At 53.7% G+C, this 14,078-nt stretch overlaps 1 protein-coding gene across 4 annotated transcripts; it reads right to left on the reverse strand.

Moving 5' to 3' along the window:
• Positions 1–621: 621 nt before the first annotated feature.
• On the reverse strand, positions 622–11,658 carry LOC141055918 (uncharacterized). 4 transcript variants are annotated; one of them, XM_073552633.1, is made up of 6 exons: positions 11,411–11,658; positions 4,111–4,290; positions 3,904–4,027; positions 3,723–3,820; positions 3,519–3,609; positions 622–1,133 (listed from the first exon to the last, which is right to left on the reverse strand). In XM_073552633.1, exons 3-6 carry the CDS (start codon positions 3,935–3,937, stop codon positions 982–984), a joined length of 375 nt encoding a protein of 124 aa, XP_073408734.1. In that variant the 5' UTR covers positions 3,938–4,027; positions 4,111–4,290; positions 11,411–11,658; the 3' UTR covers positions 622–981. The 4 variants fall into 4 exon arrangements, 3 of the variants coding, with proteins under 3 accessions (XP_073408734.1, XP_073408732.1, XP_073408733.1); XM_073552631.1 differs by having other exon boundaries at positions 622–1,136; positions 11,411–11,644; XM_073552632.1 differs by lacking the exon at positions 11,411–11,658 and adding an exon at positions 9,216–9,715 and having other exon boundaries at positions 622–1,136.
• Between the last annotated feature and the right edge of the window lie 2,420 nt (positions 11,659–14,078).

Raw genomic sequence — 14,078 nt, forward strand, 5'->3', positions numbered from 1 at the left:
TACCAGCTCCCTGCATCAGCGCGCTGGTAACTAACGTACACATCGGGTTTCTAAGGGACGCACGTCCCTTGGATACCCGATGTGTACCCTAGTTACCAGCTGATCGCTGGTCTCCCGCCTGTCACACGTAGTGATGCGTGCTGGCCAGCGGGAGACCAGCGATGGAAGAAATGTCCAGAGGTTTCCAAGAGCGATCAGCGATACTGGCAGGGGGGCCGGTCGCTGATCGCTGTCACACACAGCGATCTCGCTGTTGTGTCACAAAACTTGTGACTCAGCAGCGATCTCACTAACGATATGGCCATGTGTGACGGGTCCTTTAGAGTCTGCCGGCTACACTGACCTGTTCAAAAGTCAGCGACATTTAGGTGGTATAAATCAATTTTTTCATTCCTATCATGCCACATGCCGTGTTCGGTTTTTAAAATGGTATCACTTTTGGGGTTTTTCCAATGTATAGGACCCCTATAGTCACTTCAAACCTGGATAGGTCCCTTAAAAAAAATAAATTTTGTAAATTTCTTTGAAAAAGTTAAAAAATTGCTGCTACATTTTTAAACCTCCTAAAATGCTAACAAAATAAAATAACATTTTACAAATGGTGCTGATGTAAGGCAGACATGTGGGAAATATTATTTATTAATGGTTTGCTATGGTATCACTATCTGGATTAAAGGGATAATCATTCAAATTTTGAAAATTGCTATTTTTTTTTACATTTTTGATTTTTTTTTTTTTTATAAACAAACACAAAAACATATCAACCTAAAATTTACCATTAGCATAAAGTATAATGTGTCAAGAAAAAAAAAAAACAATCTGAAAATCACTGAAATTTGTCGAAGTGTTCCAGAGTTATTGCCACATAAAGTGACACTGGTCAGATTTTTAAAATTTGCGCCGTCACTAAGGGGTTAATGCCTCTTTTGTGACTGTGGTTTTGTTTAGTAGTCGGTAATGAATCAGAAGACGGGACCCGTTTCAAGGGTCAGATGACAGATCTTTGCTGTGAATGGATGATGGTATATCTGGATTAACGGCAATCACATCAGTTGTATTTTGTAGGATCTCAAGATCATCAGATTTAAAAATTGAAGAAGTCAGCTGCCCCTCTGATCTCCTTGTGCAGTCATCTGCTAAAATAAAAAAAACATTATTTTTTAATAAAATATCCTTGAGTTATATATTTTTGAACCCTTCTACTTAAACTGTCCATAAAAATGGCAAGTTATGTAAAAAGAAAAACTTTATTTACCAAGACAATGACAGGTCACAGTCTAACAGAAAACCTTATTGGATGAACCAGTAGAGCGCAGTGTTCAATTGTTTGTTTGTTCATTCTGCCTCCCAAATATAGAATAACCAATCAATGTTATGTAGGCGAAAATAATACCAATTCTCATCTCACAAAAAAAAACAAGTCCCCACTCAGCTGCATCATCTGTCTATGGAAAAACAGAGGTTCCCACGCTATTAGTGGCTCAAAGGCTGTTGAAAAGCCACAAGGTTTCTATAAACCAATCCAGCAAAATCCACTCTCAATTCTGAGTCTTGCAGTGTGCTCAAACAACATTTAGGATCCCTGTATTGTACTGGGGCATCAAACATTGGAATATGCCCACCATCAACAGGTTACCCCTCATCCTGCACCTGCTTAGGCAGACCTGCCAGTTTCTAGGAAATTGGTTACCACATGTGTTTCAGGCATGGGCTCATAGGTTATACAGGTGGTCCAGTTGATAAACCTAGGATCCCTGTTTCCTCCTACTTTTCTACCTCGTCCCTCTTTCCCTTTATCAGGGTCAGCCAGGGTTAAAAGGGAGAGCCGCTGAGGAGGGGGGGGCGGCGCCACTATAGTGCCAACTTCCGCTGGTAGGTAAAAGTTTAGGTTATAGTGTAGGGCATAGGTAGCAAGCCCTTTATTATTCTTCACATTTTATGTGTATGTGTGTCTGTTTTTGGATGATATCATCCTTTTAATGCATATCCAATAAACACTATTTTCTGTTCTTTAGATATATTAGGGCTTCTGTATATGGGGCGTCCAATCTCATCTGGGATGTGTTCCTGCTGTCCAGCTGGATCAATCCCTGATGTCACGGGCGATGGCGGCTCCTGCGCAGTAGCATCTATAAGTTAGAGATAGATGATACGGGACAGGCGCCGCCAGTGACATTTTGCTGGATGTACATTTTTTTTCTAAGCCTCACAATAGCCACAATATTATAGGCATTATCAATAATAATATCAACACTATTATATGCATTGTGTAAAAATGGGGGGCGTCATAAGCCAATACAATTGCATATGTAATCAGAGCACCATATAAAGCCCCGCCCACAGACCACCCACAGCCCCGCCCCAGAGCACGAGAATCTCATTAACTGAAAACTACAAATACAGATTAAACAACAACCACAAAACGGATTTCATCACCAGTTATCATTGTAATCAGTATAACGGCGCCGACCTGACAGTGCCTGTAGGTTACTGTGCACAATCCTGCTGACAGGGGCACTTTACATTTAGATCTTAGGCATTTGGAAGAGGCGATGGAGTGCTATTTTTTTTTTTTTAAAGAGTATCTGGGAGATACAGACTCATAAGTGAGGCAGGACAATCCTATCACAAACTATCATACAGAATGACCATTGGAGCTACTAGTCCTGACCAGAAGAGTAGAGAAAGTATTAGTGCCCCCATTTCAGGAGAGATTGTGCTGTAATCTGAATTCCTTAGGATTGAAAACAATGTAATTTATGAAGTGGAGTGAATCCATAAAACCAGGGCTGGAGCTATGCCAACACATCTCCTGCAGGCGTGAATAACTGTATATTACAGCCATCAGCCATGCACAGGTTAGAGATATATCATGGCACAGGTGTAATGTTCTATTTGTAGTTTCTCACAATCCTCCTTGAAATTAGTTTTAATATATAATGAAAAGTCAGGATAAAGGGAAACTATTGTTATTGTACAGAAATTCACACCTGGCCTCACTGCACATTCAATGTTTCTATCATTAAAGAAAAGTATGGCCAGAAAGACTGGATCTGGTCTTGTAGGGACCATATGAGCACATTCAGCAGCACAGAAGGGAGAGAAGGGAGATTCATCCAATAAGATATCAGGGATCTAGGAAGTCAACAGCATCATTACCCTCCACTCTCTCATACGGGTCCATTATAACATTTTTCTTCAAGTGATTTTCTAACTTGTCAGCACATTCTACGTACACTACTGTCATGTGGCTTTGTAGTTTACAGATCTGGGCAGGTAACGGTCAGCGTCTCCTAATCCAAGGAGGTAGGTGGATCCTCCAGGTGGTAAGTTCTATAGAAAAGGGCTTTCAATGCCCAAAGTCATTTCAATAGTTTTGGGTGGAGGAGAAATGTTGGGGGTCGGGAGGCAAAATGGTGATCATAGTAATACGACCGAACTACACCACCGATAAAGCAGCCACAGCCGGTGACTGAGAAGAATCTGTGACTTCTCTGTATTTAGCGGTTACTACTCACCTGGGTAGTCATATGTAGGAAACTCCTCTTTACACCGCTCATCACCCCTCACATATGTCTCTGTAGTATTAATTTGGGTCAGATCTTCACCCTGAAACAAATATTGTAAATGTCACAGACAGATGGAGAAGTCACTGAGCACAAGACCTTCACAGCCGTCTACACATCATAGGGGAGATCTCATGACACCTTCTCTCCATCTACCTGATGATCCTGAGGAACATTGGGATCTTCTTGCTTACAGTCCTGTGGAAGAAGAGGACGGGGACATCTCTCTGGTGTTGTCCTCTTACTGGATAGATCTGGAGGAAACACATACAGGGACTGAATTCATTCTTTACATAAAGATAATTATAGGCCGTGTGTATTTAGTCCTGTCTATTACCTGGTGATGTGAGGGGCTGGGGAACCGCCACCATGACTTCCTTGTACAGATCTTTGTGTCATTCTAAATACTCCCACTCCTCCATGGAGAAATAGACGGTGACATCCTGACACCTTATAGGAACCTGACACATACAATGATACCGTCATCACCCCGATCCCTTCATAGCGTTACTGTGTAATGTCCCAGCATTCCCAGCAGTGTCACCTCTCCAGTCAGCAGCTCAACCATCTTGTAGGCGAGTTCTAGGATCTTCTGGTCATTGATGTCCTCATGTATCATGGGGTGAGGTGGAGGCCCCGTGATTGGGCTCAGGGGTCTTCCCCATTCCTCAGACACAGGGTCCTGACAGCGCTCACTAGAGGTCTTCTTCACCACTGTGTAATCCTGGTTATGGAGAGACACATTAATAAATCTCACTACAGACATTTCTAGAGTCCTCACCTCTCCAGTTCTGTCCACCTGTTATTCCCATAGATAAGAATGATGTAATGTGACGTCATCAGAATCTCACCTCTCCAGTAAGCCAGAAGAGGATCTCTAGGGTGAGGTGTAATATCCTCTCCACCATCTTGTCTCTGTCCATATCCATCCTTGATGGGAAAATTCTGTTATATAGAACAGGGTTCCCCAACTCCAGTCCTCAAGGCCCACCAACAGATCATGTTTTCAGGATTTCCTTTGTATTGCTCAGGTGATAATTGCTTCACCTGGGCAATACTAAGGAAATCCTGAAAACATGATCTGTTGGTGGGCCTTGAGGACTGGAGTTGGGGAACCCTGATATAGAAGATCTTCAATGAGAGGATCCGATATTGTAGAGACCTGAATGAGAAGATGATGAGCCGATGTAACATCATAAAAATCCTGTGTAATAATACAATTACTGGAGATAATAAGGGAAACATACGAGATTTATTTTTTTTACAGTATTTAGTTTTCTTCTTTACATCTACTAATAAAACCTATATATTTAGGCCACAGACAACAAGCAGTTTCTCCCTCGGAGTCGGCAGCTGAATACGTTTCTCATAAGACTCATCTTCCATAACGCGAATTCTGGTCTCATTTACCATAGTAACATAGTTAGCAAGGCTGAAAAAAAAAGACATTTTTCCATCCAGTTCAGCCTTTATTCCGTCACAATAAATTCCCAGATCTACGTCCTTCTAAAGAACCTAATAACTGTAAGACATATAGTAACACTACCGACACTGGAATTGGCACTAGTAATACTGCAGGAAATATTCATTACATGTGAGAAATAACTACTGTATTTTTCGGACTATAAGACGTACTTTTTCCCAAAAACATTTGGGAGCAAAATGGGGGGGGGGATGGGTGTCATAGTCTGAATGCAGGGTTACTGGCGGGTTGGGGCAGTGGTGTAGCAGCGAATCCGGCGATGGCAGAGGTGTGGCGATGCTGAAGCTCGTGTTGACGGCGGGCGGTGCCGAGTGCACCTGAGCAGGGTCCTTTCCTCAGGATGCCAGCGGCAGAAATGTGGCGATGCTGCGGCCCGGTGTCCATGGCGAGCAGAGCCAAGTACATCACCGGTTTCCCTGCGGCCATTTTCCTGAAGCCATGGGCCGCTAGAGGCGGCGCATGCACAGATGGAGATCTCGGCGGCCCAGAGTTTCAGGAAAATGGCCACTGGAGGCCGCACATGCGTAGATTGAGATCTCGGTGGCCTTTTTCCTGAAGCCAAGGGCCAGCAAGATCTCAATCTCCGCATGCGCTGCCTCAGGAAGATGGCTGTCGAGAAACCGGTTATGTACTAGTCTCTGCTCGCTGTGAATACTGCGCTGTGGCGTCACCACATTTATGCTGCCGGCATCCTGAGGAAGGGACCCTTCTCCATGCTCTGCTTCACGGCCGATACCGGGCCCGCAGCATCGCACTCCAGGACTGCAGCATTGCCCCACTTCTGCCACCGACAGCATCCTGAGGAAGGGACCATGCCTCCTGTGATCCCGCTGTACCACCGCCGGCCCTCAGGTAAGATACCTTAAATTCGGACAATAAAATGGACCCCCATTTTATAAAAAAAAAAATCTTTTTTCTGCCATTTTCCACCCCAAAATTTGGCTTGCGTCTTATGGTCCGGTGTGTCTTATACTCTGAAGAGTATGGTACTTCATGATGAGGACGACATCTTCATCTTCTACTACGGCTCTAGAAACATATTTGTCCAGAGTCGGTCACTGACTCCATCCCCACCGGCCTTCTATATGAAGGTTTCCCGTCTTCCCCGCACTGTAATCTTCTATCACGTTAGATCTCAGGCCTGATTCACACACAGAAGTTTGATGCTTCTATAAAAGATTTTTCGTTTCCACAAACATCGAGGACAAGAATTATCTGATCCCAAAGTCTCCATGTACAAGGTTTTATGGGGTTTAGACTTTTCTATACTACAGGAGAAACACCAGAAAAAAAAAAAAAGATATACAAATGTTCAAAAGAAAATTAGCTCCAACAATTCATGTGAAAAGAAAAAAGGACATAATCGTATGAAGATGGGAGGCGCCGGACGGGACAGCGACACCCATCGGACCGGACCGAACGCCGGGGAGAGTATAATCTAAAGGCCCCGTCACACATAGCGATCTCCTAGCGAGATCGCTGCTGAGTCACAAGTTTTGTGACACAACAGCAATCTCACCAGCGAGATCACTGTGTGTGACTGCGACCGGCCCCCCTGCCGGTAACGCTGATCACTGTAGGAAAGGCCAGGACTTTTTTTAGTCGCTGGTCTGCCGCTGGCCACCACGCATCGCTGCGTGTGACAGGCGGGAGACCAGCGATCTGCTGGTAACTAATGTACACATCGGGTATCTAAGGGACGCACGTCCCTTGGATACCCGATGTGTACGTTAGTTACCAGCCTCCTGCATCAGAGCGCTGGTTACTAACGTGCACAGCGACGCCGGGCGTCTCTGTGCTGATCGCTGGTGAAGCTGTCTGTTTGACAGCTCACCAGCGATCACATAGCGATTCACCAGCGACCCTGACACATTGATATCGTTGTCGGGATCGCTGGTGAGTCGCTATGTGTGACTCCAGCCTAACTCTTTTGTCTTCTCTTTCAGGTTACATCGGAGGGGCTTATCTACAGCATTACAGAATGCATTACAGATAAGCCCCTGATGGCGGGGCCGGCAGCTGATAGGGCTAAAATGGGGTGACAGATCCCCTTTAAAAATAAATGAACCCTTTTGGGCCCCAGAACATAGATGTACACCGCAGGGACGGCACAGGAGTGGCTGAAACAAAATCCCTGTCAGTTTAACCACTTGTGGCATCTAAGGTGGTGTGATAGAGCCCTCGATAGTGTGGGGCGGCCTAGTTACTACGATACTTACATGCCTAATAATGGTGTCTGGGCTGCAATGTACGAAGGTCTATTAGGCCGGGCCAGAGGCAGCGTACAATAAGTTACCTTTTAAAGCCCCCATACACATTAGACTAAAATTACATGACAGCACTGATTTCGGGGGGTTTGGTTGACCATATAATGTATTTGGGGGCCTCCCAACAGATGATATCAGGGCAGAGAAGGATCCGGCATCCTGAATTTCGGAGGATAATCCGTTAGTTCTTCCTGTAGATAATCCTCCGCTAGAGGAGTCTGGAGGCGACTCTCTCATACAGACCACAACATTGCATTAAAATGTAATAACAGAAGATCAAAAGATCGTATCACTAAAAACGGCAGCTCATCACACAAGAAAAAGGCCCTCACCCAGCCCCAGATCACAAACAATATAGACACCAAGGGTCTCAGAAAACGGTGACTTTTGTTTTGTTTGCTTTTTGCAGACTTTGAATTTTTTTTTCACCACTTAAATAAACAATAACCTATACAGTGGGGGAAATAAGTAATTGATCCCTTGCTGATTTTGTAAGTTTGCCCACTGACAAAGACATGAACAGTCTATAATTTTAAGGGTAGGTTAATTTTGACATTATGCGATAGAATATCAAAAATAAAACCCAGAAAATCACATTGTATAAATTATATAAACGTATTTGCATTTTGCAGTGAGAAATAAATATTTGATCCCCTACCAACCATAGAGAGTTCTGGCTCCTACAGACCAGTTAGACGCTCCTAATCAATTCCATACCTGCATTAAACACAGCTGTCTTACATAGTCACCTTTAGGCTATGTGCCCACGTAGCGTTTTAAACCGGACTCCTTCCCAGAAATCGCGCGTTTTTTTCCGCGCGATTTTACCGCGATTATGATCGCAATTTTCGTGTGCGATATTCAAGCACTTTGAAGCATCGCTTGGAAAGTGATTGACAGGTTGGTCACACTCGTCAAACATAGTGTTTGACATGTGTGACCGGATTTTTACTATTGAGGCCGCCTATGCAGCATCAATAGTGAAAGATAGAATGTTAAAAATGATAAAAAAAAATAAAGATAAAAAAAAATAAATCGGGGTATATTTACCTTCCGACGTCCCGCGCAGTCTCAGCGACGCTCCCGTTCCCAGCGATGCCTTGCGAGACCTGTGATGACGTAGTCTCGCGTTGCTATAGCGATCTCACGAGACCGCTAGAGTCACGCGAGACTACGTCATCACAGGTCCTTGCCGCAAGGCATTACTGGGAACGCTGAGGCCGGGAATGCAGCGCGGGACGCCGGAAGGTAAATATACCCCGATTTTTTATTTTTTATTCTTTTTTTTACAGGGGTATGGTACTCAGGGCCTGGAGGACAGTCTCCTCTCCTCCACACCGTGGGTACCAACCGCACATGAGACGCTTAACTTCCCGCATGGTGGCATAGCCACATGCGGGAAGTCAGCGATTCTCATGCATTCCTATGGGTGCGGAATCGCGGCAATTCTTTGCGATTCCGCACAAAAGAATGAGCATGCTGCGTTTTTTTCCGCGATGCGATTCCGCCGCGGAAAAAAGCGCAGCATTAGCACAGCATGTGTAGAATGCCATAGGAATGCATGGGGGGGCGTTCTGTAAGAGTTTTTTTTACGTTTTTGCATAGAAAATCGCGGCAAAAACGCTTAAAAATCGCATCGTGGGCACACAGCCTTATAAAGGACTCCTGTCCACAGACTCAATCAGTCAGACTCTAACCTCTACAACATGGGCAACCCCAAAGAGCTTCATAAGGATGACAGGGACAAGATCATAGACCTGCACAAAGAGGGAATGGGCTCCAAAACTATAAATAAGACTCTGGGTGAGAAGGAGACAACTGTTGGTGCAATAGAAAGAAGAAAATGGAAAATATACAAAATGACAGTCAGTCAATCTGGGGCACCATTCAAAATCTCACCTTGTGGGGTATCCTTGATCGTGAGGAAGGTGAGAGATCAGCCGAAAACTACACGGGGGGGGGGAACTTGTTAATGATCTCAAGGTAGCTGGGACCACAGTCACCAAGAAAACCATTGGTAACACATTAGGCCGTAAAGGTTCAAAGTCCTGCAGTGCCCGAAATGTCCCTCTGCTCAAGAAGGCACATGAGCAGGCCCGTCTGAAGTTTGCCAATGAACACCTGGATGATTCTGTGAGGGAAGGGGTGGGGTCTCCTTCTGTCCAGTGAAGACCCCATAGCAGGAAATCGGTTGTACTGAGGCTGCTGGAGAGCAGAGAAATGCTATGGATCCGTGTACAGATAGAAATGAGGACACAGGACTCAGTGTGACGGCTCTCAGGATGTATTGTGGAAAGAGTTGATGTTACTTGAGTGAGGCTGTGCGGATAAGGGGGTTAGGGCGAGGGCCTGTGCGGGGGACGAGGGAGTTTGGACGAGGGCCTGTGCGGGGGGGACGAGGAGGTTAGGGCGGGGGCCTGTGCGGGCGGGGGGACGAGGGGGTTACGGCGGGGGGGCCTGTGCGGGGGACGAGGGGGTTATGACGGGGGGGCCTGTGCGGGGGACGAGGGGGTTATGACGGGGGGGCCTGTGCGGGGGACGAGGGGGTTATGACGGGGGGGCCTGTGCGGGGGACGAGGGGGTTATGACGGGGGGGGCCTGTGCGGGGGACGAGGGGGTTATGACGGGGGGGCCTGTGCGGGGGACGAGGGGGTTATGACGGGGGGGCCTGTGCGGGGGACGAGGGGGGTTATGACGGGGGCCTGTGCGGGGGACGAGGGGGGTTATGACGGGGGGCCTGTGCGGGGGACGAGGGGGTTATGACGGGGGCCTGTGCGGGGGACGAGGGGGTTATGACGGGGGCCTGTGCGGGGGACGAGGGGGTTATGACGGGGGCCTGTGCGGGGGACGAGGGGGTTATGACGGGGGCCTGTGCGGGGGACGAGGGGGTTATGACGGGGGCCTGTGCGGGGGACGAGGGGGTTATGACGGGGGCCTGTGCGGGGGATGAGGGGGTTATGACGGGGTCCTGTGCGGGGGACGAGGGGGTTATGACGGGGGCCTGTGCGGGGGACGAGGGGGCATGACGGGGGGCATGAGGGGGGACTGTGGGGCCATGACAGGAGGCTGTGGGAGCATGACATGGGGCTATGCGGACAAGGGGGCAGGACGGGGGATGTGCGGACGTGGGGGCATGACAGGGGGGCTGTGCGGACGTGGGGGCATGACCAGGGGTTGTGGGGGCATGACCAAGGGTTGTGGGGGCATGACCAGGGGTTGTGGGGGCATGACCAGGGGTTGTGGGGGCATGACCAGGGGTTGTGGGGGCATGACCAGGGGTTGTGGGGGCATGACCAGGGGTTGTGGGGGCATGACCAGGGGTTGTGGGGGCATGACCAGAGGTTGTGGGGGGCATGACATGGGGCGGTGCGGGCATGACATGGGGCTGTGCGGGCATGACATGGGGCTGTGCGGGCATGACATGGGGCTGTGCGGGCATGACATGGGGCTGTGCGGGCATGACATGGGGCTGTGCGGGCATGACATGGGGCTGTGCTGACAAGGGGGCATAACCAGGAGCTGCTGCGCTGACAAGGGGGCATAACCGGGGGCTGCTGTGCGGGCATAACCGGGGGCTGCTGCGTGGGCATAACCGGGGGCTGCTGCGCGGGCATAACCGGGGGCTATGCGGAGAGCGGGGGATAACGGGGGGCTTTGCCGATAAGGGGGATGATGAGGGGCTGTGCGGAGAAGGGAATATGATGAGGGGCTGTGCGGAGAAGGGGGGGGACGATGAAGAGAGTCTGTGCGGTGAAGGGGGCATGATCAGGAGGGGTTGTGCAGAGAAGGGGGGGATAATGATGATGAGGGGCTGTGCGGGGACGGGGGGTGATGAGGGGCTGTTCGCAGTGTTAATACTATTTAGGAGCACGCAGCAGGAATTATGGCCGTCTGCAGGTGAACAGGGGAATATTATCGTGTGGGGGAAGAAGGGAGAATTATTACAGCGGCCAGGACAAAGGGGAGGACATTACTGTCTGGAGGCAAGAGGAAACCGCAACCAGTGCACAGACAGGAATCCCAGGTGTGAATAAGGACTATAGTGAGTGTGATAATGTGTGTGCAGCGATGCGGAGGAGGGAGAAATAACTCACATGGAGGTTGACGAGGAATCTGTACAGACCTCCACCTGCAGAGCCGCACACCGAGACACAAGGAATCCACGTGGGAGAAAGGGACTTTAGAGCTCGGAGGTTCCTGTGAGGAGATGACGTCACCGGAGGGGGCGGGGCTGCCTTCCGGCGTCCAGTGTAGACCCGAGAGCAGGAAGCAGCTCTGCCCTGAGGCTGCTGGGAAGTTGAGAGAAACAATGCAGCCGTGTGCAGAAGGGACAGGACGCAGGGTGAGTGAGACTGGACGGAAACCAACTTCAGCCTCGTGTGCTCGAGGAGGGATTTTGGAAAGACTTTGTGTTAAGTGGGGCTTTGTGGACGAGGGGGGCACGACGAGGGGAGTCGTGGCCGGGGGGGGGGGGGGGGGGCACGACGAGGGGAGTCGTGGACGAGGGGAGTCGGGGGGGGGGGGGGGGCACGACGAGGGGAGTCTTGGCCGGGGGGGGCACGACGAGGGGAGTCGTGGCCGGGGGGGGGGGCACGACGAGGGGAGTCTTGGCCGGGGGGGGGGGGGGCACGACGAGGGAGTCTTGGCCGGGGGGGGGGGGGGGGCACGACGAGGGGAGTCTTGGCCGGGGGGGGGGGGGGGGCACGACGAGGGGAGTCTTGGCCGGGGGGGGGGGGGGGCACGACGAGGGGAGTCGTGGCCGGGGGGGGGGCACGACGAGGGGAGTCTTGGCCGGGGGGGGGGGGGGGGGGGGGGGGGCACGACGAGGGGAGTCGTGGCCGGGGGGGGGGGGGGGGGGGCACGACGAGGGGAGTCGTGGACGAGGGGAGTCGTGGACGGGGGGGGGGGGGGGCACGACGAGGGGAGTCGTGGACGAGGGGAGTCGTGGCCGGGGGGGGGGGGGGGCACGACGAGGGGAGTCGTGGCCGGGGGGGGGGGGGGGGGGCACGACGAGGGGAGTCGTGGACGGGGGGGGGGGGGGGCACGACGAGGGGAGTCGTGGACGAGGGGAGTCGTGGCCGGGGGGGGGGGGGGGGGGGGCACGACGAGGGGAGTCGTGGCCGGGGGGGGGGGGGGGGGCACGACGAGGGGAGTCGTGGCCGGGGGGGGGGGGGGGGGGGGCACGACGAGGGGAGTCGTGGACGAGGGGAGTCGTGGACGGGGGGGGGGGGGGCACGACGAGGGGAGTCGTGGCCGGGGGGGGGGGGGGGCACGACGAGGGGAGTCGTGGACGGGGGGGGGGGGGGCACGACGAGGGGAGTCGTGGACGAGGGGAGTCGTGGACGGGGGGGGGGGGGGGCACGACGAGGGGAGTCGTGGACGAGGGGAGTCGTGGACGGGGGGGGGGGGGGCACGACGAGGGGAGTCGTGGCCGGGGGGGGGGGGGGGCACGACGAGGGGAGTCGTGGACGAGGGGAGTCGTGGACGGGGGGGGGGGGGGCACGACGAGGGGAGTCGTGGACGAGGGGAGTCGTGGACGGGGGGGGGGGGCACGACGAGGGGAGTCGTGGACGAGGGGAGTCGTGGACGGGGGGGGGGGGGCACGACGAGGGGAGTCGTGGCCGGGGGGGGGGGGGGCACGACGAGGGGAGTCGTGGACGAGGGGAGTCGTGGACGGGGGGGGGGGGGGGGGCACGACGAGGGGAGTCGTGGACGAGGGGAGTCGTGGACGGGGGGGGGGGGGGCACGACGAGGGGAGTCGTGGACGGGGGGGGGGGGGGGCACGACGAGGGGAGTCGTGGACGGGGGGGGGGGGGGGCACGACGAGGGGAGTCGTGGCCGGGGGGGGGGGCACGACGAGGGGAGTCGTGGCCGGGGGGGGGGGGGGGGGGGCACGACGAGGGGAGTCGTGGCCGGGGGGGGGGGGGGGGGGGGCACGACGAGGGGAGTCGTGGCCGGGGGGGGGGGGGGGGGCACGACGAGGGGAGTCGTGGACGAGGGGAGTCGGGGGGGGGGGGGGCACGACGAGGGGAGTCGTGGACGAGGGGAGTCGTGGACGGGGGGGGGGGGGCACGACGAGGGGAGTCGTGGCCGGGGGGGGGGGGGGGCACGACGAGGGGAGTCGTGGACGAGGGGAGTCGTGGCCGGGGGGGGGGGGGGGCACGACGAGGGGAGTCGTGGCCGGGGGGGGGGGGGGGGGGCACGACGAGGGGAGTCGTGGCCGGGGGGGGGGGGGGGGGGGCACGACGAGGGGAGTCGTGGCCGGGGGGGGGGGGGGGCACGACGAGGGGAGTCGTGGACGAGGGGAGTCGTGGACGGGGGGGGGGGGGGGGGCACGACGAGGGGAGTCGTGGCCGGGGGGGGGGGGGGGCACGACGAGGGGAGTCGTGGCCGGGGGGGGGGGGGGGGGCACGACGAGGGGAGTCGTGGACGAGGGGAGTCGTGGACGGGGGGGGGGGGGGGCACGACGAGGGGAGTCGTGGCCGGGGGGGGGGGGGGGCACGACGAGGGGAGTCGTGGACGAGGGGAGTCGTGGACGGGGGGGGGGGGGGGCACGACGAGGGGAGTCGTGGCCGGGGGGGGGGGGCACGACGAGGGGAGTCGTGGCCGGGGGGGGGGGGGGGCACGACGAGGGGAGTCGTGGACGAGGGGAGTCGTGGACGGGGGGGGGGGGGGGCACGACGAGGGAAGTCGTGGCCGGGGGGGGGGGGGGGCACGACGAGGGGAGTCGTGGACGAGGGGAGTCGTGGACGGGGGGGGGGG

Source organism: Dendrobates tinctorius, unplaced genomic scaffold (genome assembly GCF_039654945.1).
Source record: "Dendrobates tinctorius isolate UK_male_01 unplaced genomic scaffold, ASM3965494v1 ptg000192l, whole genome shotgun sequence".
In the NCBI taxonomy this organism is placed as follows: domain Eukaryota; kingdom Metazoa; phylum Chordata; class Amphibia; order Anura; family Dendrobatidae; genus Dendrobates; species Dendrobates tinctorius.